Raw genomic sequence first — 27,578 nt, forward strand, 5'->3', positions numbered from 1 at the left:
CAGTAAAGGTACCCTGTGGTCGAATTGAACACTGATACTATTTTAGCTGGATGTTGATACATTGTCGCTTTTGTTGATTGCATATGTGAATTTGGATACAATGTTATAGGCTATATATTATTATTGTTTCCATATATTTAACTTTTTATTGTCTTTACAGACAAATTTTCTCTTTGTCAAACACTTCAATGTGTGGACATTCCAAGCAGAATATGCTTATTTTTGGCTTAAGGGTCACTTTTGCAGAAGGATTGAGTCTGTTTTCAGCACCAGTCACTGATATTGATACTGCTAAAAGTATTTCCTGTTGCCATAGATTCAAGAGGTTCACGCCAAAATGTAAGGTCTTCAGTAGACCAGTAGATCAGTTTCAAAATGATTAAAAAATAAATGCATTGAGGCTGGCTTTCAAAACTCAAGTTGGTCTTATGTTTGGATTGCCTGTCTGATGCACTTTGTGCTGGCCTTTGCTCTCATGTTTGTCTGAAAGGTGGCAACTGGAAAGCATCCTCAATAACAGGTGTGGAGCCATAGCAATCGTCCCTACAGTTCTGCACAAGGTTGAACTGTCTCACCCCAGCCGAAGTTACCGCCATTTTGGTGACTCATGTCATGACCGAACCACACACAAACACACACCCACTCACCCATCCACACACACACACACACACACACACACACACACACACACACACACACACACACACACACACACACACACACACACACACACACACACACACACACACACACTGAGACTAGCAAACAGGTCAATGATTAACTCCTCAAGCCAGGAACACATGCACCTCACTCACACCACTATCACTTTCCACATGAAGCATGGTAAGAGAAGGGCTGTATTCCTAAAAAAGTTGTTTACATGATGTTCATGTACTGCTACTGCTGTAACAAATCCCAAGGTTGTTTCATCACAGATTGTGTGATGGCCTCTGGGCATAGACTTTAGTAGGACAGACAGCCACGCTGCAGAGCAGGTCAGATCTCAAAGCACTCGAGCACTCCAAACTATTTGGATCCCTTGACAGGGTTGAATGAGGCTTCATGTTACTGCCTACTCTCTCTCTCTCTCTCTCTCTCTCTCTCTCTCTCTCTCTCTCTCGTCCTCCCCTCCCACACACACTCTCTCTCACTCCCTCTCTCTCATCCTCCCCTCCCTCTCTCTCTCGTCCTCCCCTCCCACACACACTCTCTCTCACTCTCTCTCTCTCGTCCTCCCCTCCCACATACACTCTCTCTCACTCCCTCTCTCTCTCGTCCTCCCCTCCCTCTCTCTCTCTCCTTCCCCCTCACTCTTCTATCCTACTACTGTTCAAACTTGCAAACATCTCGTTTGTCACCTTTTCTTCCCCCTAATATCAGGATAGTGTCAGCATAGGCAATAAAGGTTTCACATTTATCCAGAGAAAACAATTTAAAATAAGTGTTTTTTATTGGACAAGCCCAGATGGTCCCTCCCTGTTTCAGTCTGTTTTCTTCCGTTCGGTGCCCAATGAACACAGCCCATGTGATAGGTCCTTCAAAAGGGTATAGTGGTGATTTGGGGTTGGGGAAACCTCTCCAACCAGTAGGAACCAAGCTGACAAGAAACCTTCCTAGAACATAAAGAACATTTACACCTAGTTCCTGGTTGGTTAGATAATAACCTTCTAACATTATTTGAATATTCCTATTCAGGGATGGAATTAAATTAGAGTTCTTGAAATGTTGCTAGACTGTCTTTGAGAAATGTTGTGGAAAAAGACGCCTGTTGCCTAAGAGAGTTCAATGGAGGAATGAGTCAGGCTCTATTGCACTGACCTGTCATCTCTCCAAAATCCCAATAACCCACTGGGCACACCACGTCATTTCAATGTTGATCAGTGAAATTAAAACCTATTTTCACCCACTCAAAAAGACAGACAAAAGTTTGTTGAATTCCCAATGTGTTATCACTATGCTTTCAACCATGCAAAAGCACAACTAAATTCCAATGGAAAATACATTTCAGATTTTTGGTTTAGTTGTCACCTAAATGTGTTATCACTTGCTTTCAACCATTTAAAAGCACAACAAAGGAATACAAGGAATTCAAATAGGAATACAATATCAGATATTTTGTTAATTTATACAATTTAATGTGTTATCACTGTGCTTTATCTAATCACAGAACCAAATGACCAGTATTGCAGTTTAGATTACATTAAAGTACATGGTACAAGTGATCAATGCCATTTGAGATTCTGCACAGATTAGTATAGCAATTGTAAAGCTCTCCACAGACATGTCACCTTTGCATGCTATCTTGAACATACAAGCTTTCTATGATTACATTTGTTGTTACAGTAACCTCAAAATGCAGACATGGTTGTGTTACTCATTTTAAAGTTGAATAAATATGGTTACATTAGTTTGTAAGATAGCTTTAACTTTAGGCTATTTACTGTATTACAAAAGTGACATTGAATTGTGTTTGGTTGTCATCTCAACCAAATATCAACATTTGAAGGAGATGTTTTTTCTGCTTGCATAGTTTTATCTGTGCCACTGAGTGAGTCTGGCATTAATTCCAGTTTGTCTACAAATTAATAATTGATATGTTGGATTCACGTCTCCATTTCAACCAAAAATTAAAGTTAAAGAACAGGACTAAATCAAATCAAACTTTAAATGCACTTTAAATACAGTTTGATATCATTTAGTCCTATTCTTTAACTTAGATTTTTGGTTGAGATGGAGATGAGAATCCAACATATTTATTATTAACTTGTAGATTAGTGCCGCTTTTGATACCATCGATCACCACATTCTTTTGGAGAGATTGGAAACCCAAATTGGTCTACATGGACAAGTTCTGGCCTGGTTTAGATCTTATCTGTCGGAAAGATATCAGTTTGTCTCTGTGAATGGTTTGTCCTCTGACAAATCAATTGTAAATTTCGGTGTTCCTCAAGGTTACGTTTTAGGACCACTATTGTTTTCACTATATATTTTACCTCTTGGGGATGTCATTCGAAAACATAATGTTAAATTTCACTGCTATGCGGATGACACACAGCTGTACATTTCAATGAAACATGGTGAAGCTCCAAAATTGCCCTCGCTAGAAGCCTGTGTTTCAGACATAAGGAAGTGGATGGCTGCAAACTTTCTACTTTTAAACTCGGACAAAACAGAGATGCTTGTTCTAGGTCCCAAGAAACAAAGAGATCTTCTGTTCGATCTGACAATTAATCTGGATGGTTGTACAGTCGTCTCAAATAAAACTGTGAAGGACCTCGGTGTTACTCTGGACCCTGATCTCTCTTTTGAAGAACATATCAAGACTGTTTCAAGGACAGCTTTTTTCCATCTACGTAACATTGCAAAAATCAGAAACTTTCCGTCCAAAAATGACGCAGAAAAATTAATCCATGCTTTTGTTACTTCTAGGCTGGACGACTGCAATGCTCTACTTTCCGGCTACCCGGATAAAGCACTAAACAAACTTCAGTTAGTGCTAAATACGGCTGCTAGAATCCTGACTAGAACCAAAAAATTTGATCATATTACTCCAGTGCTAGCCTCCCTACACTGGCTTCCTGTTAAGACAAGGGCTGATTTCAAGGTTTTACTGCTAACCTACAAAGCATTACATGGGCTTGCTCCTACCTATCTTTCCGATTTGGTCCTGCCGTACATACCTACACGTACGCTACGGTCACAAGACGCAGGCCTCCTAATTGTCCCTAGAATTTCTAAGCAAACGGCTGGAGGTAGGGCTTTCTCCTATAGAGCTCCATTTTTATGGAATAGTCTGCCTACCCATGTGAGAGACGCAGACTCAGTCTCAACCTTTAAGTCTTTACTGAAGACTTATCTCTTCAGTAGGTCCTATGATTAAGTGTAGTCTGGCCCAGGAGTGTGAAGGTGAACGGAAAGGCTGGAGCAACGAACCGCCCTTGCTGTCTCTGCCTTGCCGGTTCCCCTCTTTCCACTGGGATTCTCTGCCTCTAACCCTATTACAGGGGCTGAGTCACTGACTTACTGGTGTTCTTCCATGCCGTCCATGGTAGGGGTGCATCACTTGAGTGGGTTGAGTCACTGACGTGGTCTTCCTGTCTGGGTTGGCGCCCCCCCCTTGGGTTGTGCCATGGCGGAGATTTTGTGGGCTATACTCGGCCTTGTCTTCGGACGGTAAGTTGGTGGTTGTAGACATCCCTCTAGTGGTGTGGGGGCTGTGCTTTGGCAAAGTGGGTGGGGTTATATCCTGCCTGTTTGGCCCTGTCCGGGGGTATCATCGGATGGGGCCACAGTGTCTTCTGATCCCTCCTGTCTCAGCCTTCAGTATTTATGCTGCAGTAGTTTATGTGCCGAGGGGCTAGGGTCAGTCTGTTTCATCTGGAGTATTCTCTTGTCTTATCCGGTGTCCTGTGTGAATATAAATATGCTCTCTCTAATTCTCTCTTTCTCTCTTTCTTTCTTTCTCTCGGAGGACCTGAGCCCTCGGACCATGCCTCGGGACTACCTGGCATGATGACTCCTTGCTGTCCCCAGTCCACCTGGCCATGCTGCTGCTCCAGTTTCAACTGTTCTGCCTGCGGCTACGGAACCCTGACCTGTTCACCGGACGTGCTCGTTGCACCCTCGACAACTACAATGATTATTATTATTTGACCATGCTGGTCATTTATGAACATTTTAACAACTTGACCATGTTCTGTTATAATATGCACCCGGCACAGCCAGAAGAGGACTGGCCACCCCTCATAGCCTGGTTCCTCTCTAGGTTTCTTCCTAGGTTTTTGGCCTTTCTAGGGAGTTTTTCCTAGGGAGTTTTTCCTAGCCACCGTGCCTCTTTCACATGCATTGCTTGCTGTTTGGGGTTTTAGGCTGGGTTTCTGTACAGCACTTTGAGATTTCAGCTGATATACGAAGGGCTATATAAATAAATTTGATTTGATTGGTAATCAACCAAAGCTTGAAACACTAGGTCTATAGGTATTTTCTATTCTTGACTCCTGGGCTGAATTTAAACAATAGCTGTTGATGACTTCGCAAATGCTATATAGGCCTAAATAGCATCATTGATATGATTGATGGTTACATTTCATTTGCTCTGTTAAACATACCCTTTGGAATGACTTCGATAGCAACAGTGAATCTATTTAGTGGAGATTTCTCAACAATCCCTCTCATGATAGCACATTGGTAGTAGTCGGTGACAAATATCAAAGCTCAGCAGGGCTTGATTAAAACCAAAAGGATACCTGTAGATAGATCAACTCATCACTAGGAGGTGCTGTCCAGCTTATTGTTTTTTTCTTATTGTAGATATTACGTTGAAGATCTGATGATGTTTCAAAGGTTGAATATTGGTTACCATGATGACATAATCCTGTGGTTGAAATTTTAGTTGAGGGTGATGACTTTTTGCAAATCCAATGTATTTTCCACGTAGACTCCACGTCACAATACATTGACAAATTAATTTGAAACAACGTTGATTTAACCAGTTTGTGCCCAAAAGAAAGAGACGTTACTAAAGGGAGAGAGGACATTCTTGCACTTGTGGCTAATATATACTGTAGTTGCCCAATGTAATTGTTGCTATTCTCTTCACCTCTTCATTTCCATGTATTCCATCCAAACTATTTTATGAATTGGCACAAAGGTAGATTAGATGCACTTCAATCAGTAACCTTTCTCTTGGGGTCAAGGGTGTTATAGACATAATAACCAAATTATGATTTATTTGTAATTAATGTAATAAAAATTAAAACATAAATGGATGACAGATGGATGAGGTTGTTTGCAAAACATTTGAGAGATCACAACTTCACTCATCCTCATATTCCAAGTTATTTTTTTAGCCAAAGAGACCATACACTTTAAAATGGACTTAATTAAGGGCAAACTGCGACTAAGAAGTGGGTGCAGACTATTTTTTTGTGCATATTGCGCCCAGTAATAAAGAATGAATCAGCAAGTTATAAAGAGAGAATTTACAAGTTGCCCTCATGCACGAAGAGTCTCTGGGCAGCTATAGTGCAGTGCAGCCTGCAAGGCAAACAACTGTTACCTACAAATCATCCGTCACCAATGGAAACCGGTTTTTCACCACTCCCCCTGTCCTCTTTGCATTTACTTAGAAGCACATGCTGGAGCCAGCCAGGGCAACATCTTTAACAACCTGTTTACTGTACTTCACATAACTACTTTCTTTAAGCACAAAGTCAATTTCTGCAACACATATATGTGTAAAAAAAATGCAATAAAAGTTTTCAGCAGTTAAATAGACTCCATAGGAAAGAAAAGTAGACAGTCAGTCCACAGCCAGTTGAGTAAGTGCAGCATGTGCTTGTCATCCCCCACACAACCAACAGGTGTTTATCTCATGTGACTGTCGATGGTGCGAGGGTAGAGTCAAATACAGTGTAATTACTGTTTGAACAGGAAGACAGCGTCAAATGGTTTTTAAAGTTAAAACATAGTGACCCATATGCGTCGAGTGCTATCAACTTCTTCGACTCATTTAGAAAAATGCGCTCGCGCGCGGTTCAGACCAGTCTGGAACTTGTTTTACAGAATGTGAGATGCTGTGGTCGCCTCGCCCACGATGGATGAATCCACCCTTTTGTTGCTGTCGAATTGGGATAGTTGTTCCCAGCAACGGGGTTGAAGCCATGATTACGTTCAATAAATAACATCACTCTCATTTTCGTGGGTTTTGTGACTGAAGAAAGGCACACTGCCATTTCTGGCAATTATGCGCGCGCACGCAATCTCAACTGTTGACCACCATCATGTATAGGCATGCTACAGGTCTTACTTGAAACTCAAGTCAAATTGATGAAATTGTCTTTTATTATCATAAAATCACATACAGCTTTTTAAAATGTTTGAGAGTTTTGATGGAAGATCATCAAGTTTGAGCAACCTAAAAGTTAAATAGTTATTTAGCATGAAAGCCCTTGAAGACAAAGACTGATACCATTAGGGGAAAGGCAACATGTTTGTGAATCAGTTCAAGGAAAGCATGCACAGCAGCTTGAAACTAAATGTGCTAATTGCACAACAATATAAATCATTATATTGCTATGGCTAATTGTTTGTCAATATTGTTCATTGGAATTTGAAAGTAAACACTATTAGATTAGTGATGTAATGTAATTACTTTTCATCACAGGCTCATGAGGCTGATACTGTGAGTATTTCCTTTATATAGGCTAGGCACTGCAGAATGTGTGTGTGTTTATGTTAAACATTCAAGTTTAAAAAAAAGTATATTTATAAACTACTTGACTTGGACAGAAATAGGTGCCGGTACTGTTTATATTTAGGTGCAGGAGCTCCACAATAGTTTTGAGGTAATATTCTATAAAAGTAACAGGAGCTCAAGCAGTAGAACATTTGAGATGTCGGTACTCAGCTCTGGTGAGCTCCTGTCCAAGTCAAGCACTGTTTTTAAAACTAAATTGATGCACATTATGAATGTGTAAGAAGGTCCATATTTGCCTTTAATTGAATAGCTCACCAATCTTTCTTTAACTCTGCATTGGGAAATACAGTGCCTTCAGAAAATATTCACACCCCTTGACTTTTTGCACATTTTATTGTGTTACAGCCTGAAATTAAATTAGATTAAATAGAGATGTTTTTTGTCACTAGCCTACACACGATACCCCATAATGTCAGAGTAATATGATGTTATTCAAAGTTTTTACAAATGAATTAAAGATTAGAAGTTCAAATGTCTTGAGTCAATAAGTATTCAACCCCTTTGTTACAGAAGCCTAATATGTTCAGGAGTAAAAATGTGCTTAACAACTTACAATAAGATGCATGGACTCTGTGTTTAGTGTTTATCATGATTTTTGAATGACTGCCTCGTCTCTGTATCCCACACATACAATTATCTATAAGGTTCCTCGGTTGAGCAGTGGATTCCAAACACAGATTCAACCACCAAGACAAGGGAGGTTTTCCAATGGCTCACAAAGAAGGGCACCTATTGCTAGATGGGTTAAAAAAAAGCAGACATTGAATATCCCTTTGAGCATGGTGAACTTATTAATTACACTTTGGATGGTGTATCAATACACCCAGTCACTACAAAGATACAGGCGTCCTTCCTAACTCAGTTGCTGGATAGGAAGGAAACCACTCTGGGATTTCACCATGAGGCCAAAGGTGACTTTAAAACACTTATAGAGTTTAATGGCTGTGATAGGAGAAAACTGAGGATGGATCAACAACATTGTAGTTACTTCAGAATACTAACCTAATTGACAGAGTGAAAAGAATTAAGCCTGTACCGAATAAGAATATTCCAAAGCATACATCCTGTTTACAACAAGGCACTAAAGTAATACTGCAAAAAATGTGGTAAAGCACTTAACTTTCTGTCCTGAATACAAAGTGTTATGTTTGCACAAAATCTAATACAACACATTACTGAGTACCACTCTCCATATTTTGAAGCATAGTGGTGACTGCAACATGTTATGAGTATGCTTGTAATTGTTAAGGATTGGAAGTTTTTCAGGATAAAAAAAGAAACAGAATGGAGCTAATCACAGGAAAAAGCCTAGAGGAAAACCTGGTTCTGTCTGCTTTCCACCAGACACTGGGAAATGACTTAACCTTTCAGCAGGATAATAACCTAAAACACAAGGCCAAATCTACACTGGAGTTGCTTACCAAGAAGAAAAGGAATATTCCTGAGTGTCTGAGTTAAATTTTTGACTTAAATCTGCTTGAAAATCTATGACAAGACCTGAAAATGGTTGACAGAGCTTGAAGAATTTTAAGCTCTTAGGGGTGTGAATACTTATGTAAAAGAGATATTTCTGTATTTCATTTTCAATACATTTTCTAAAAAATCTAAAAACATGTTTTCACTTTGTCATTATGGGGTATTGTGTGTATATGGGCGAGATTTTTTTTAAATTAATTTTGAATTCAGGCTGTAACAACAAAATGTGGAATAAATCAAGGGGTATTAATACTTTCTGAAGGCACTGTATGCTAGGTATCTTCTTAGATTAGCTATACAAATAAGATCTAAGATCTCACTCCCAAAATCATATGTTTGCCAGATGTTTTAAAACCTTCTGAAGTGGTCTATCGAGATGAGTCCATGTCCCATGCCTCAACCCCATATTAATAGGAAAGCTAAGCACCGTTTCTTTATTTTATTTGGTGCAGATCTTTTCCATTCAGTTGGGGTTGATTGAGCATACAGCTGAATAGAGCCTAGAGTTGAACTTTCTTAGAATGTTTAGTGATCAATGGTCAGATCAATTTGCAATAAGTGTCTCCATAAGTGTCATAAGAATGATGTGATGCAAACAAAATTACAACCCGTTCATCATATTTTTGTTGTTGTTGAAATCTAGCACTAAAAACATCCCAAATTAGCATCCTTATTATCTATCATTCCTGAAGCATCACTAGGCCTATATGCTTGGCAATGGCTATGGATGTTTAGGTTAGGTATAATCAACAGAAGCCACAATGACCAAACTCTCTCTAGGCTAGGCCTATCCTCTCACAATTACTATTCAGTTCATTAGGCCTAAATGAAAGTTGTTCGTCTAGATTTATAATAATTAGTAGCCTAATGTATCTGACTTCATCTCAATGGGGCCCAGACAGTGTGAGGGCTGTGCAGGCTCCTACCAGTTCAGCTGCATAGAGGGGAGGGAATGTTATGTCGGCCAGTGGTTGATGAGTAAAGGCACAGGGAGGGGTCTGTATCCAGAGAGGAGGGCTTGGAGGAATGTGGGAGTATGCCAGCACCAGTTGAAACTAAATTTAACAATTGAAACTAGTTAAATATAGTTTGCTTATGCATCCATCACTGGGTCCTGTACCTACTTAAACATTATTTAATCATTACACTTACTTAAAAAATGATAGGTGTGTATTCTTGGTCGGCTTTTATTTTATAAAACGCATCTGTTCATCGTTCAAAGTTGCCCCATAAAGAAATGTTGATCAACAACAAAGTTCTAGAACTTTAAAGGGCTCGAGTTTCCTCGTCGTGCACTTCCTCTCTCGACACGTTTTCATGTTGAGGGTACCAGGCCGCTCGATAAAACTTTTTGCTCTTTTGAGACCCCTCCTGTAGAGATGCTTACTGGCTTAAGTCTTGTGGAAGCAGCCTCAGTAACACGTCCCCTTGGAGACTAGCAGGAGCAACACGTGATGCGTCTTACTTATCAGGTTAGGGGAGAGGAGAGAGCTGCGCTTTGGGGACGGTCAGAGAGGATAGCGAAATAAGTGTTTTCCTCTCGTCTCTGAACTCTTTCTTCTATCTTCCTTTTTAGGAATTTGGAAGAAAGAGGGGGGAACAAAGTTGTCGAACTTTGCACATCCTCAGAAACGCCATTTTGATTCCTCTCCGGAACAACTTTGCAGCTTCTTTTTTTTTTTCTTAGCCCATCATCACCATTCACCATCATCAGTATGTCTCGGCGTAAGCAGCCCAACCCCAACAAAGTCAAACGTAAGTACCTAGCTAGCTTCTCGGCTTATTCTCTAAATTCTGCCTTATTTGTCAGGTTTAGTCGATATGTGATGTTAATTGCGTGTTTGGCGAAGTTTACAGTTGTTGTGACAAAGTTGTAAAACTTCGAAAAGCGACGTGGATAGGATAGTTTTCTCGACTCCCATTCGCTTCCTAGTTTCGCTGAGGACCTGATGCTCATCCATGATTAAAACGCTTGAGCGATGGAATTTCTCTTCCTTATATGATTATTCGTAACCGACGAGGTTTAGTTACTCATCGCCACTTAAAAATTAACAGCAATTGTCGGAGTTCTAACTTCCACCATCGGTAAAGTTTGTTTTAATTATGGGGGCTGGAGGTGGAGGTTCAAAGTCTGCTAGCTTGCTAACTAACCGCCTGTTGCTCCGCTCGAGCATCCATATCTTCAGTGCACTTTGATCGAAGCCTAGCTACAGCTTAGTGGCCATGTGTCGGTATAGCTAGTTACATTTTGACCTTGTCAAGTCGTTTTCGAAACTTATTTGTTTTTCAAGAGTAGCCTGTGTGTGTGTGTGTGTTAATTCGATTTGTTCAATGATTCGATATCATTATTTCTTCATTGTTCAGGAAGTAAACATAATAGTTATCCGTACTCCATCACGCCGCTTGTTATCCTAGTCTATATTTGTCCTAATTATTACATCACTAGAATTAAGATCGTCATTATTTGTCTTTTTCACATAATAAAATTATCATTCAGTGATATATGCTAATTAATTTTGGATCATCTACGAGGTTGATGTGTAAAGTGTTTCTTGGTGATCATTTATGGTTCGTTTTATTTTTTGTTACTCTTTTAGACGCTCAAAAGTTACTCAAGTGAAGTGATGAACTGATGCGTGTTTGTCTCTAGTGGAACTGCAACGTAGCGAGGGCTGGTTAGATAATGGTTGCTAGGCATTTTTTGTCATACGTCCCTTGCTCTCGTCGACTACTGTGCGCATATAACCGCATTGGGTAAAAGTGTAACTTTGTCTCTACTGTGTTTCTCTGTTTGCAAAAAGTTCTCTGGTGATAGAGAAATTACCTGTTGATATTTGCATTGCCTACTGTTTTGTTGGTGGTTGAAAATAGAAGCAACACGGTTTTTGGAGCGCTCAGTGGTCGATGTTCCTCTTCTCTCGAGCTCTCTGACCACTTGGAAGAAGACAGGGAGGAGAGTGCTGATCCGGATGAGCAGTTCGCATTCCATTACGAAATTCTACACTGTAGTCGAGTAGGCCCACGACGACAGCGGGATCAAACGCGCTCATTTTGCTGTAGGGAAACTCGCCATCCAAATCTAGACTCTCTATCAAAGATGGTGGGTTTATTTCAGTTGAAGAAATACTGAAGTGTGAATAGTTTAGTTGAATGTGTGATGAAACTAACACCTCAAGGCAACACGAGGGGACGATGGAGATAATGGTGGGGGTGGGGGTAGTAAGCAGGATGCTCAGTTGACTTAATTGCTTGAAGTGAATTGAGGAAAGCCTGATATAGGCTAGAGACATAACTTTGGTTTTTAAAAGTAGTTTTTCTGTGGTAGAGAAAGATGAGTCTGTCCTGGTTTAGGCCCTGCAGTCATACTGAAGCAAGGCCATGTAAATAAAATGGCAGACTAGATCAGAGGAGAATGCTTTTGCACTGTCAAGAAGACAGTTGGTTTAAAAATAAATAATGTAATCATCCCTCATAAATTATCATGTTCTTTTTGGAGGAAGTTATATAGATGGTGTGATTTGAATAAATGATCAATACATTTATTCTATACTAACTATTTTCTATTGAATTCTGAGCCTGGAGATACAGTTGAAGTGGGAAGTTTACATACACTTAGGTTGGAGTCATTAAAACTCGTTTTTCAACCACTCCACAATTTTCTTGCTAACAAACTATAGTTTTGGCAAGTCGGTTAGGACATCTACTTTGTGCATGACACAAGTAATTTTTCCAACAATTGTTTACAGACAGATTATTTCACTTATAATTCACTGTATCACAATTCCAGTGGGTCAGAAGTTTACATACACTAAGTTGACTGTGCCTTTAAACAGCTTGTAAAATTCCAGAAAATGATGTCATGGCTTTAGAAGTTTGTGATAGGCTAATTGACATAATTTGAGTCAATTGGAGGTGTACCTGTGGACGTATTTCTAGGCCTACCTTCAAACTCAGTGCCTCTTTGCTTGACATCATGGGAAAATCAAAAGAAATCAGCCAAGACCTCAGATAAAAAATTGTAGACCTCCACAAGTCTGGTTCATCCTTGGGAGCAATTCCCAGACGCCTGAAGGTACCACGTTCATCTGTACAAACAATAGTATGCAAGTATAAACACCATGGGACCATGCAGCAGTCATTCCGCTCAGGAAGGAGACGCATTCTGTCTCCTAGAGATGAACGTACTTTGTGCAAAAAGTGCTAATCAATCCCAGAACAACAGCAAAGGACCTTGAGAAGATGCTGGAGGAAACCGGTACAAAAGTATCTATATCCACAGTAAAATGAGACCTATATCGACATAACCTGAAAGGCCGCTCAGCAAGGAAGAAGCCACTGCTCCAAAACTGCCATAAAAAGCCAGACACAAAATAGATGGCATCATGAGAGAGGAAAATTATGTGGATATATTGAAGCAACATCTCAAGACATCAGATAGGAATTTAAAGCTTGGTCGCAAATGGGTCTTCGAAATGGACAATGACCCCAAGCATACTTCCAAAGTTGTGGCAAAATGGCTTAAGGACAACAAAGTCAAGGTATTGGAGTGGCCATCACAAAGCCCTGACCTCAATCCCATAGAAAATCTGTGGGCAGAACTGAGAAAGCGTGTGTGAGCAAGGAGGCCTACAAACCTGACTCAGTTACACCAGCTCTCAGGAGTAATGGGACAAAATTCACCCAACTTATTGTGGGAACTTGTGGAAGGCTACCCAAAACATTTGACCCAAGTTAAACAATTTAAAGGCAATGCTACCAAATACTAATTGAGTGTATGTAAACTTCTGACCCACTGGGAATGTGATGAAAGAAATAAAAGCTGAAAGAAATAATTCTCTCTACTATTATTCTGACATTTCGCATTCTTAAAATAAAGTGGTGATCCTAACTGACCTACGACAGGGCATTTTTACTAGGATTAAATGTCTGGAATTATTAACTGAGTTTAAATGTATTTGGCTAAGGTGTATGTAAACTTCCGACTAAAACTGTAGTTGATGAATGATCGATGTGGAATCACACTTTAAAAGAGGAGGTCCCTTTGTATGTCCTCAGCTCTCCACCCTCCACAAGGTCTCCAAATCCACTGCATTATTGGTACTCATGACCCTTGCCTGTTGACAAAATAGACTAGCTATGGGTCTCAGTTTAGCCAAGGAGTCTGGAGGCAAGTCAGTTTGAACAGTTAAAAAAAAAAAAAAAAATCCTTGATGTGGGATGCATAGAGCGCAATAATGTTTGATTTTATGTGATGTTGACCAGTTGTAGGTAGTTACACATGCCAGAAGGCCAAAGGCATATTTGATGTGATAGGCTTTAATGTAGAAATGTTTGTTTTGTCTTCGGCCTAGATGGTCCTAATAATAACAATGTCATTATACACAGAGTGTACAAAACATGAAGGACACCTGCTCTTTCCATGAGATAGCTTCTACCTGAATTCACCTGGTTAGTCTATGATCCCTTATTGATGTCACTTGTTATATCCAATCAGTGTTGATGAAGGGAAGGAGACAGGTTAAATTGAGACATGGATTGTGTATGTGTGCCATTCAGAGGGTGAATGGGCAAGACAACAGATTTAAGTGCCTTTGAACAGGGTATAGAGTACCACAGTGTGGTATGGCATTTATTAGGATCCCCATTAGCTACTCTTCCTGGGATCCACATGAGGTCATAATGCCCATAAAACCTAGCTGTCAAACAAGGAAATGGTTCCAATAGTTTTTCCACCATTCATTTTTTCCCATGGGGGATTTCAGAAACACTTAAAATAAGGGCTGTGTTTCGCGTAGGTTTACCCTGGCGTGACGTTTTGATTAACTGTGTAAATCTCTCTAGGACAAGGTGACTTTTATCAATATATTCACCTCTATTTACCCCCCAAAAATGAAATGCTAATTAGCTGCTAATGTGGCGATCATAAAGAACTACAAATGCTATGATGATCTGGATGAGACCGAAGCAAAAGGTAAGAATCTCTGGATTAACTGTCTAATGTTAGCTAAATTTAGTAATGAGTAAATTGGCTACATTTATTTTAAATTGACAATACTATGAACTGCCTTGTGCATGTTTTAAATTGACACAATACCTTTTTAGTAAAGATGTCAGCTAGAAATGACATGCAGGGATTTGTAGTTTTTCTTGATGTCTACTTTGACGCTTATTAGCATTTTCGGATCTGAGAGTAAATGGAGCCGATTATATTGATAAACGTCACCTTGTCTGAGAGAGATTTACATGGTTATCAAAATGTCACGCCAGGGTAAGCCTGCACAAAACACCGCCCTTATTTTAAGAGTTTCTAAAATTCCCTATTGGATAAATGAATGGTGAAAAAACTATTGGAACCATTTCCCTGTTTTGACCTCTAGGTTTTATGGGTATTATGGCACCTCCGCTGTGAGGCTCTATGGTAGTTGGTGCCAGGCCCACAGGTTTGTGTCAAGAACTGCAACGCTGCTGTTTTGTTTTTTACACTGAACAGTTTCCTGTGTGTATTAAGAATGGTCCACCACCCAAAGGACATCCAGCCAATTTGACACAACTGTGGGAAGCATTGGAGTCAACAAGGGCCAGCATCCCTTAAGAACGTTTTTGACACCTTGCGAAGTCCACACCCTGATGAATTGAGGCTATTCTAAGGGTAAAAGTGGGGGGTGCAAGTCAAAATTAGGAACGTATCCTTAATGTTTTGTACACTTAGTGTATATGGGCTGGTTAAATAATTTAAATAAATAGGCCACTCAAGGGAATGATTAGTCCAACTAAACACTCGATAATATCCAGATGTGAACCATGGATTTTGTAGCATCACTGAAACGATAACACAAGTAATTAGGAGTTTGGATAAGCTAAAAGGACAATCATTTATATATTCTTTGACAAAAAACCAAGTCCGCTGGTCAACATTCCTCCCAATGAGGTTCGGGCCAGACGAGGATGCTGTGAGCTCCCTCTAAGAGAGGTATTTAAGAGCCTTCAACCCCCCTCCCCTCCAATCGGGTCCCTTATGCTCTCATTAGCCCACCATTTAACCTAATAATAACCCACCCATACCCCCAAAGACACCTACTTAAACACAATGTCCCCTGATGGCAAGCCGACAGTCAAGTCCCTTCAACAATGCAGGGCATTGGTATTAGGTCCGTGCTGCCCCCCCCCCCCCCCTCATTCTTTCTCTTCTCTCATTTAGCTGTTAACCTGTTGTTCTCTGAGGCTAAATCAATGGAATAGGAGAGGGATGTATGGGTCGAACCACCCGGAAGACACGGTCAAAATGAGAAAAGTTGTGGTATTAAGACACTTTTTCTCTCTCTTCCTGGTGGAGATGGGTCGTGGTTTCCCCAAGGGTACAAATGGGTTGGCCCTTTGGCTCCTAGAGCTATTTTTAACCCGCCTTTTTTAGATAAGATTAAGTTCCATCTCCTGGCTGGCCAGTGGGGCATGGAGGGGACACAGGGACTTACTTGTAGGTGCAGGAGGAGGAAGGAAAGAGGGAACCTGAGGAAGATGGTTTCCAAAATGGAATCTAGGGTTGGGCCTCACTGTGCCACAACGCCCCTCCCCACAACGCCCCTCCTCCTCTTAAACCTTCTTTGCTCAGGAATTTCTCAAATGTAGGGTACTCGTAACTGCTACATTGCAAATTGAAGTAATTCATAACGTGTTTACTTTGCGATTTCGGGAAATGGCTAAGTTCATACATTTTACGCCTTGATGCAGTTGTTACTAATCATTGACAACTTGTTTAAATATGACAATGCACTGTATTGCACCTCATATGTTACATACCCAACATTATTGATGGAATTAGGGAACGTTGGGGAGGCTCCAGGTATGTGGGGATGCGGTAACACAGCCAAGTGACATGACAGAAATTTGAGAAGTGGACAAAACAGCTAAGTAGGACGGTGTCGGTGCTTCCATTGTGTGCACATAGGCCGCTTTTTAAAGGGATGTTTTCATTGGGACTGAGTAGGGAATGGACTTCTTTCACAGGTGTGTGAATGTAAGCTGCAACTAACAAACACTCACGGAGGGACCTTACAGTAGACATTACAACATGTCCCTGGGGTGAGTCCTTAGTTAGCCCTGCTATACTCTGCCTGTGGTCTAGGCCCCAGTGTAAATATAGGCCTAGTGGTGAGGCTTGGTGATATTTGTAGGCACAGTTACACATTTGTGGTAGAAGTCCCAAATCTAGATTAATATCAGTCTTTTTTTCTAGGCGATACTTGGCTGTACAGATAATGTGCAAAGTAGGTCCTAATGTTTATGGGGCCCGTCTCTCGAGGTACTATTGCATCACATCGCTGGATTCTGTAAACATTTGGATGAATTCATTGCTGACTACTCCAAGCCACTACTAGAAAATCCATACCATCCATCCTACGTTGGTGAACATTACCATTTTTGTTGTTGACGAATGGATGGATGCCTTTATTTGTTGTTACAGGTACTAGGTGACCTATTTTACTAGCAACCCTTGCCTTTACAACCAAGTAGCACCTTGGTTGTCCAATAGTTCTCCTCTCTCTCGTCGATCCACAAAAGTGTGTTGTTAATATTGGCCAAGTCATCCATCTCACAGGGTGTGTCCAGGGTCTAACTGATAAGCTGCAGGGAGGGAGGGAGAGAAGGAGGGAGGGAGGGAGCCCTGCATTGGGGTGATGTCTGCCCTGTCTCAGTGCAGAGCCCTACGTGTTCTTTATCCCTCTGCCCAGCTCCGAGCTGTCACTACCCCCCCCCCCCCCCCCCCCCACACACACACACGTATACACCACAAACATACACACACCCTTCCCAACCACCGGCCACCACCTAGTCTTCAACCTCCAGCACAGGCTGCAAATAAAGCAGGTATTTACTGTGGGTTCAAAGTCTAGCTCGACGGCTGTGTCACTGATGTGAAAGAATGCCACAAGGAGGAGGGTGGAGGAGGAGGAAAGGGGTAGAAAAAATGAAAATGGAGGCTGCAGCAGGACCTGGGGTGAAGCATGGGGGAGACAGGAAGTTAAACTGCCTCCTTTTCGAAGTGGTGGGGGAAGAGATGGAGGAAGTGGAACAACAATGGGTCTGCTCTCCAGTGTTGTCCCCTTCTCCTAAGTCAGCCCGTTTCCAAGCAGCTAGCTCTGTCTTACGGCTGAGAAATAAAGTTTAAAGTCTTGTTGTTTTGTTTACAATTCTTTAATTGAGTTCTAGTCCATTGACTCCTATTTACCTGCAAAATAACCCTAAAAATACTCTTACCACAAAGTGGATTGTCTTTCCCCCTCCACGAATAGCCATCTCTCTGTGTCGGCTGTCTCGGAGAGGAAAGGGTTAACACTGTAGAGAGAGTGATGGAGAGGAAAAGGGAGGCTAAATGGAGAGTGCGCAGTAAGAATGTCTCCAGCTCTTGCGCTGTCCCTCCCTCTCTCTCCCTTTCTGCCTCCTCGCTCTGTCTTTACCTTTCTCTCTCCTCCAGCCCCACATCGCTCCCTCCCTCCCTCCATCTTTCTTGCTGACTAAACAGTTTTGTCAGCTGGCAGTTGCTCGCAGGCTGAGGATTTGCGATAGCTTCTGGAGGTTGGGGGGGGGGAGGGGTGGTACTCACAGGCAGCACTTGTTGCTCACTGGAGCTAAGCAGGGGAGGGAAGGAGGAACCAATGATGTGTGTAAACCCTGGATGACTGACAGAGGGCGCTGTATTGAAGCCACTGCGCAGCCATCTTGGTACTCCTACTCCATTGTAAAAAAAGATTTTGGAAGCTATATAAATGCATTTTATAAATGTTTAAATTTGTTTTTGACAAGTTTATTCTATTACAGACAACTTTAATGCATACTTATAAATGATATTATGTGAGCTAAACATTAAAAAAAATGAAATAATATATTCCTTAAAGTATTTTTTTAGAGTACTAATGTTACTGTCCCCACTACAACAACAAAATACTTAAATACTGTAGAATTCCTTTCATTCCTATGGACGATTGCTCCTACTGGGGAGTGCCAATATGGCCGACCGGTGGCTTCAAAGCCTCAATGGCCAATAGATTGCATCAGCAATCCAGGGTTTATATACGTCATTGGGAGGAACAGAGTGAGAGACAGAGACAGAGGGAGAGGGGAAAAAAAGTGCGTACGGCAACCGCATCGTCCAACCAGTTTTGTGTGTGTGTGAGAGACGGGAAGAGATGAGAGAACATGCAAATATAACATACTTTATCATCAACACAGCCAGATTACTGCAATCAAAGTTTTTGAATTTGGACATAATGTTTCAGGCAAATAGTTTTTTATACTACCTAACATTGTGTGGTGTCTTTAGAACGTAAATAAATGTCTTGAGAAATGTAGTCAAATGAATGGATGATTATAGGCTGTATCTGCTAGTTGTAATCGAGAAAAGGCTCTGTTAGTCTGTGTGTCTCAGACAGTCAGTCAGCTGCACAGAGACGATAAATATTGAAGGAAGAGCTGCCCTAATGACAGCCCACCTGAGCGCTGCATGCTGGGAAAAGATGCCAGTGGGGTCAGAGGTGACTGCTAATATGGTGCAGACGTGCTAATATAGCTTTCAGAGGCTTCTGACTGAATGTACACCCAATCTATTTCCTGCAGTTTTATATTTTCCTTCCTTGTGCATAACTATGGTGGAGCATTTCGACGTGCATCTGAGTCGTGTTACTTTTAACTCACCGTTTGGAGGTTTAGGCTAACTTCGTTATGTTTTTCTGTATACCCTGCTTTCTGGAATAAAGGATAAACAATTGAAATCCAGGGCAATATTCACATTTCCTTTGCATTGTAATTGTTAAACCCAACTCCACGTTGGTAATCCCTATTAATCCTGCTAGGCTAGCTCTGCGTAATGCCTCTTCAAAACGGCGTCCTTGGAAGAAACACTGAGCTGCCACTTCCTTGTCCCATTCTCTCTCTCTCTCTCACACACACACTAGCCGTCTTCCCCTTCATCAGTTGAAAAGGTACCATTTGTTTGTTTTACAAACAGACGGCACACCTCGTCTCCATCGAGACCGGAGCACATGCCCCCAGACTTGTTGCTTGTTGCTCCTCCTTGGTCTTGAAAGGAAGTTAGCGCCACACACCTTCACTCACCCCCCCCACACACCTTTACTCACACCCCCCCACACACACACCTTCACCCACATCCCCCCACACACACACACCTTCACTCACATCACACACCTGAGAGCATCCCTTTGCACTGCTGGGTGGGGGAGGGGACAGGGATTATGGGATGGGAGAGGCTTTCGTGTAGGAGGAGACGGGGGGGGCAGAGTATGACTGCTTGGTGTTACTGTTTTTTTCTTCCTGTTTTGAAATGATTCAGCGCTTACAGCAAGTAGTTTTGAACTAGCCTAGTCCTACATAAATTGACTATTTTTTTCCTAACATTTTCATGAGAGAAACAAATTTCGAGGAAAACACAAGAACTTTCATTCTTACTGACAGGAGGAACTCTGTTTTGAGTTTGAGTTTTCTGTTAAAAGTTCTCTCTGGTTATTAGACATGCTCTCATCATCAGCCGTGAGACAGACAAACCACACAGACAAGATGGGGTAATCTCTGTGACGTCGGCTACACACGTAACTCTGTATCATGTCGTTCCACGCCCAAGGATTGAGGATGACACTGGTTATAACTCAACCCCTCCCTGCCTGCTTCTGTCTCACATCACAGAATGAAAACGGTGTCGCAAAAAAAAAAAATTTGCTAATGAGATTGAACTATTTGTTTCGAGACAGCTTTTGATTATGATTGGACAATGGATAAAGATGCGCACTGTTTCCAAAACACTTCCTCCGTCCTGAGAAGAGCTGGAGAGGAGGAATGCAAAGAGGGGGAGAGGGGTGCTTAGTGGGGGGATGGATAAGAGAGGTGAGGGGGTGGGATAGGTGTGTTCACTCCGTTGATCTGAAGTTAACACTACACCCCACCACCACCACACACTGGGAGTAGAATTGATGGGATAGGCTCTCTTCTGACATGCCCTGGAGGCAGGGCACACAAAGGCAGAAACGCGGTCCTTTCTCTGGGTTGAAACCTGGCCTCTTCTCCCTCCACCCCCCACAACAGGAGCAGCTCGCTCCCACACAATGGAGGGACCTACCTTAAAAGCTTAAACCCTGCCCAGACAACACTGGTGATATATAGGCCACACACCCATCTCACGGAAGGTGTACACACACAGACAGACAGAAACACAGGACCACTTCTGCTGTTTCAACCATCCAGGGAAATGTTTTCTCTCCGAACTGAACAGCTCTGAGATAACTGTATAATGACGTAGGCCTAGTGCAACTTTTTTAGCCCCCCCTTCCGATCCAAGTATCACCAGCAAAGACCCTATATCATCCTCCCCCACCCCCCATCACTCTCCTGAGCTGCGCTCTTCCCAGCATCCTCGGCTTGGTGCGAGTTTGCGGCACCTCCTTCAAAGAGGAATTATAATTAACCAGCCAGTCAGACCAGCATGTCAGCCAGCTCTCCTCCTCTCTGCTCTCTTCCCCCTCCCCCCAGGTACCAAAGTTCACCAAAGTGGAATCATAAACCCCGTCCAAGGAGAACATTAAACATCTTTCACAGCTTTCCCGCAGGCATTGGTGCCCAGTTGAAAACCAGGTTAAGGCTTTCCTTCGAAAGAGCAGCTGCATTGGGACAAAAGAGGAGACTTTGACCCCTTTATGTAGCTAACTACTTTCCACTGAGATGAGTGCACTCCCTCCTAGCTCTTGCTCCTTCACTAGGTATTGAACAGTAGTTGGCCAGTTTCGTCTTTGTCCATCATTCATCCCTCCATGTCTACTGACAAACGCTTTGCTTGTTATTTGTCGCCAAATACTGCAGAAATGTGAACTGTGAAACCACCAAACTTTCTCAGTCCTCTGAGTCATCAAGGCGGTCTCAATCAACACCGTCTCTGGAAGATGATGCCATTTCAGGTCCGTTATGTCCAGATATGTCTCCACTTCCTTATCTTTTCAGAGCAAGGTCACCAAGCTTGTGATGCAATGACTCAGTCAGCCCCCTCAGTGTTGAAGACTGTAACAGTGTAGCAAGGCCCCGGAGACGGGAGTGTTATGGCCCCGGAGACGGGAGTGTTATGGCCCCGGAGACGGGAGTGTTATGGCCCCGGAGACGGGAGTGTTATGGCCCCGGAGACGGGAGTGTTATGGCCCCGGAGACGGGAGTGTTATGGCCCCGGAGACGGGAGTGTTATGGCCCCGGAGACGGGAGTGTTATGGCCCCGGAGACGGGAGTGTTATGGCCCCGGAGACGGGAGTGTTATGGCCCCGGAGACGGGAGTGTTATGGCCCCGGAGACGGGAGTGTTATGGCCCCGGAGACGGGAGTGTTATGGCCCCGGAGACGGGAGTGTTATGGCCCCGGAGACGGGAGTGTTATGGCCCTGGAGACGGGAGTGTTATGCTCATTGAGCCATCTAATGATCCTAATGGAGATTGTCTGAGTAAAGATAGACTCGCATGCTGACAATTTAAAGGCTCTAAGGAATTGTCTTGGAATACGTCTGTACCGTCATTTGGTTTGTTCAGTCATTGATATGTTTTGTTGTTGTAGTTGCTGGGACTTAGCATTGGTGTGTCATTTGTCAAGATTAAGACTACTTAATTCTGTCAGTGCAACGTTTTCATATTCTTAACTCAGCAAAAAAAGAAACGTCCCTTTTTCAGGACCATGTCTTTCAAAGATAATTAGTAAAAATCCAAATAACTTCACAGATCTTCATTGTAAAGGGTTTAAAGACTGTTTCCCATGCTTGTTCAATGAACCATAAACAATTAATGAACATGCACCTGTGGAACGGTCATTAAGACACTAACAGCTTACAGACGGTAGGCAATTAAGTTCACAATTATGAAAACTTAGGACACTAAAGAGGCCTTTCTACTGACTCTGAAAAACACCAAAAGAAAGATGCCCAGGGTCCCTGCTCATCTGCGTGAATGTGCCTTAGGCATGCTGCAAGGAGGCATGAGGACTGCAGATGTGGCCAGGGCAATAAATTGCAATGTCCGTACTGTGAGACGCCTAAGACGGGGAGACAGGACGGACAGCTGATTGTCCTCGCAGTGGCAGACCACGTGTAACAACACCTGCACAGGATCAGTACATCCGAACATCACACCTGCGGGACAATACAGGATGGCAACAACAACTGCCCGAGTTACACCAGGAATGCACAATCCCTCCATTTGTGCTCAGACTGTCCTCAATTGGCTGAGAGAGGCTGGACTGAGGGCTTGTAGGCCTGTTATAAGGCAGGTCCTCACCAGGCAACAACGTCTATGGGCACAAACCCACCGTCGCTGGACCAGACAGGACTGGCAAAAAGTGCTCTTCGTTGACGAGTCGTGGCTTTGTCTCACCAGGGGTGATGGTCGATTTGCGTTTATCGTCGAAGGAATGAGCGTTACACCGAGGCCTGTACTTTGGAGCGGGATCGATTTGGAGGTGGAGGGTCCGTCATGGTCTGGGGCGGTGTGTCAGCATGATAATGCCACCAGGAAAACTGCTCGTTCTGTGCGTGATTTCCTACAATACAGGAATGTCAGTGTTTTGCCATGGCCAGCGAAGAGCCCGGATCTCAATCCCATTGAGCACGTCTGGGACCTGTTGGATCGGAGGGTGAGGGCTAGGGCCATTTCACCCAGAAATGTCCGGGAACTTGCAGGTGCCTTGGTGGAAGAGTGGGGTAACATCTCACAGCAAGAACGGGCAAATCCGGTACAGTCCATGAGGAGAAGGTGCACTGCAGTACTTAATGCAGCTGGTGGCCACACCAGATACTGACTGTTACTTTTGTTTTTGATTCCCCCCCTTTGTTCAGGGACACATTATTCAATTTCTGTTAGTCACATGTCTGTGGAACTTGTTCAGTTTATGTCTCAGTTGTTGAATCTTATGTTCATACAAATATTTACACATGTTAAGTTTGCTGAAAATAAACGCAGTTGACAGTGAGAAGACGTTTCTTTTTTTTGTGAGTTTATAAGTGTGTGCTGGTTGTGATGCCTTTAGCCTAGGCCTGACTAGTCAGAATAGCATGCCACCAGAGACATTTTGAGATGGCGGGACAATGTCAGGGATAAATAGAACTCTGAGGGGGAAAAGAAGACTTATTTCTCCTCATGTCATTCTTTGATGAGGAAATGGGTCATCCCACAAGACTGCAAAATCTTTTGGACTATCTGAACAGGAAATGGTGGCTTGTGGATGTTTTTCAGGTTTTCATAATATGATTAGCACTTGTGTGCATCATTAGGGGAATTGTTGTCAGAAGGTGAGGGGAAATAAACTGGTTCAGAAAGAAGTAGTTAACAAAGAGAATAATCAAAATCTAGTCAAAGCTTATCCTTCAGGCACTCCCTAAGCCAGCACTTCTATCCCAGTAAACATTCACTTTTTCTTTATCAGGCCTTGTGCTCGACGAGGAGACACTTTGCTCGGAGCCTTGAGGCAGGTATCAGAGCAGGAGCCTCCTAGATGCTAGCATGTCTAGCATTACTATTAAACATGGAAAGCAGAAACAAGCTTGCTGTCTTTGTAACTGTTCCTTACTGCTCCATTCTCCTCCTCCCATAGTGTGTTGGGGGGGTTGACTTTGAACACTTTCAAGCCCTGAAAGTAGCCCATCTTTCAACCTCCCAGATTTTGCTCTGCTCGGTCACCCATCCTGCTCTACCACTCAATAATGTCTGACATGCAACAGGCTCCATCACTGCCTAACTTGGGCAAACATCGAGCTGGACAATGAGGATGTAAATTAGGTCTTTACACTCAGTCAGCTGAAATGTTACATGTCTTTTATTTCCCCACACAACACTGGGCAGAAGACCAGGGCTCATTGTGACCAGCCTCTGATGCTCTGACCCCTCTGGGCTGTAGGGGTCCCTCTGTTTGGGCCACAGGCTCTAATAGTTCTACGCATTGTGTGCTGGTGGGTGTATTTGTCATGCTTTCAGAAAATTATTCATCGCTTGTCTGTTTTTCTTGCTTTCTTTCTTGTCAAGGCTGACTCCATCTTAAGAATCACAATTCTAGACCGTAGATGATCACAAGTACTTTTTAAAAACATATTTTTTTATGACAATTATTGGATGGGTGTACATTACCATAAGATGGCAGTTTATTTATGTGCCCCCCCCCCAAAAAAAACTGCTCTATGTGAAGTTCCAGCATCTCCACCTCCCACCCCACCCTCTAGATGAATCACTCCCTTGTAGGAGCCCATTTCCCCAGGCAGTAAGGCAGGCAGAGAATCCATGTAGTGAGATCCCAGCACTGCAGGAAGAGGGGGAAAAAAACACAATGTGACTCTTATTTCAGAGAGGAGTAGTGGAGGGATATGAGGGGTAGGAGTAGTGTAGTGGAGGAGAGGGGGGGTGGAGGAGGGGGGGAGTAGTGGAGGGATATGAGTGGTGGAGGGGTAGGAGTAGTGTAGTGGAGGAGAGGGGGGGTGGAGGAGGGGGGGGGTAGTGGAGGGATATGAGTGGTGGAGGGGTAGGAGTAGTGTAGTGGAGGAGAGGGGGGGTGGAGGAGGGGGGGAGTAGTGGAGGGATATGAGTGGTGGAGGGGTAGGAGTAGTGTAGTGGAGGAGAGGGGGGGTGGAGGAGGGGGGGAGTAGTGGAGGGATATGAGTGGTGGAGGGGGGGAGTAGTAGGAGAGGTGGCGAGGGGGAGTAGTAGTGGAGGAGAAGGGGGGGTGGAGGAGGGGGGGAGGAAGAAAGACAGGCAAGACATGATGTGATGCTGCTGCTGTGTGAGTTGTTTCAGTGTAGCCGAGCGGTGCTGTGCTGCACGGCCGGTCATATACCCCCGGGGGCGCCATGTATACCCCCCACCCCCGTTGCTAGAAGTTGTGAGAGCCCCCTCCTACCCCCGCTCGCTGTCATTCACACGTGCGGCTCAGGCAAACAGCTGGCCGCGGAGTACCTGATTGGCCTGAGGCAGAGAGCAAGGGGGCCGGTGCCCATGTGGGTAGGAGGGGCTTAGGCACTGGGCGGCTCAGTGGGTGAGTGCGAGCTGGTGACGGCAAATAGTTGGCCGATGTTGTCTGGCCTTGTACTTTGGCCTGCATCCTCACTTTACAGTGTTAGGTCATCTAAAATCAAGAAGCCAAAGAAGGGGGAGGAGGATGGGGGTTAGGGGGGAGGGGTTGGAGGATGGGGGTTAGGGGGGAGGGGATGGGGGGGAGGTGTAGAAGGACAGATACAGACAATACCTGGTGGTGCCTCTGCTGAACTGATCCATCTAGTTTTACACTTTGCTAAATGTTGGCAGACACACACACACACACACACACAGAGAGAGGCAGTCCTCTACAAGGAGGAGGGAAGAAATGGTCTTGACAGCCACAAATTGTGTGTGTGTGTGTGTGTGTGTGTGTGTGTGCGCGCGTGCGCCTCAGTCCCCAGCCCAGATGAAGGGTGTATTCTTCTTGGCTGTACAAAGAGCTCCATTATGGTGAGAGTGGTGAAGAGGCCTATCCTCCCGACCTGGGCTGTGGTTCCTCTGCTGGGAGAACCCCCACCCCCTCCAGTGGTTTGTCCTGCTCTGTCTCCTCATCAGACATGGTGGAACACAGACCGACAGCCTCACAAGCTGATGATGCTTCATGCTCCAGTTAAAAGAGCATCCCAGACTCATAGGGATACAGCATTTTAAACACAAAAGACCAAGTAGCGTAAAAACATTTCACTCACATATCACTCGCTGCATTTCAAGCAGTTATTGTGCGAAATGACTTACTGCGAATGTCTGAAGTGGCATACTTTTTACATCTGACAAACAAGTAGACCAAACTCATCCCAGATGTGTATGTTCACTGTGTACACTGCTCTATAGTAACATGAACACTACTGTCTGTAATGACTGACTGAATGGCTGAAATAATTGTCTGCTTTTTAAGATCTGACACAAGCAGTTCAGATGACTACATGGGTTGGGAGATGCTTTGGGTGGGCTTTTTGCTTTTTTGTGGTATGCCTTTGCACACAAGTTTTCATGTAGGATGGGCTAATCCGTGTGACGAGGGTGTAAGTCTTGTCTGAGGGACTTGGTGTGTTGGGTAAGTCCAGGCTTAGGCAGGTAGGGCGTGTATGAGCTTGTAGGCCTGAAGGCAGCCCCCCCCACAACCTACACTCACACACACACACATATATATATATATATATATATATACATACATACATACATACATACATACATACATACATACATACATACATACATACATACATATACACACACACACACAAGTGCTGAAAGACTGTGAGGGTTTGCGAAAGACAGCGACACACCCAAGTGCATTGTTGTAACACTGGGGATGTTGTTGAACTGAGCCCATCTCTTTTCACTTCATTCCTCCCCCAAGATGTTATGTTCCTCAACTGCTGGCATGCCACCATTTTATAAAGAATCTAACTAGGAGGCTTCTAGTTATTGGTGCTTGGCTTCATGTGGATACAAGGTGTCCTGGACCGTATGTGTAAACCTCAGCAACAAATGTTGTGGGTTGGCGTCGAGTTGGGCATCATGGCCTAATTCGGGTGAATCGAAATTAAAACTGGAGGATGCCCCATATGCAAATAGGAGCAGACCATCCCATACAGCCTTAGTAAACAAAGTGCTTTTAAAGGCTGTTCTGCTGTTCATTGGCTTGGAATACTGATACGGTAGTCAATGCCTGTTGGTAAACTAGACTATTAACTGACTTGAACTTAACAGGCCTTTTTAAGAGCTGCACATAAAGTGGATGGAGCAGAGCAGCATCAACACAGCAGGCTCTGTTGTTGGAGGTGCTGTGTGTGT

At 43.3% G+C, this 27,578-nt stretch overlaps 1 protein-coding gene across 1 annotated transcript in view; it reads left to right on the forward strand.

The window, feature by feature from the left end:
* The first annotated feature begins 10,015 nt into the window (after positions 1 to 10,015).
* The window catches only part of LOC115195524 (ras-responsive element-binding protein 1-like), a 77,565-nt gene continuing 60,002 nt past the window's right edge, over positions 10,016 to 27,578 (forward strand). Inside the window, 1 exon segment of the mRNA XM_029755437.1 lies at positions 10,016 to 10,489. Coding sequence (XP_029611297.1) covers positions 10,450 to 10,489 — 40 coding nt within the window. The 5' untranslated portion in view covers positions 10,016 to 10,449.

The sequence above is a fragment of the Salmo trutta genome, chromosome 6 (genome assembly GCF_901001165.1).
Source record: "Salmo trutta chromosome 6, fSalTru1.1, whole genome shotgun sequence".
NCBI lineage: Eukaryota > Metazoa > Chordata > Actinopteri > Salmoniformes > Salmonidae > Salmo > Salmo trutta.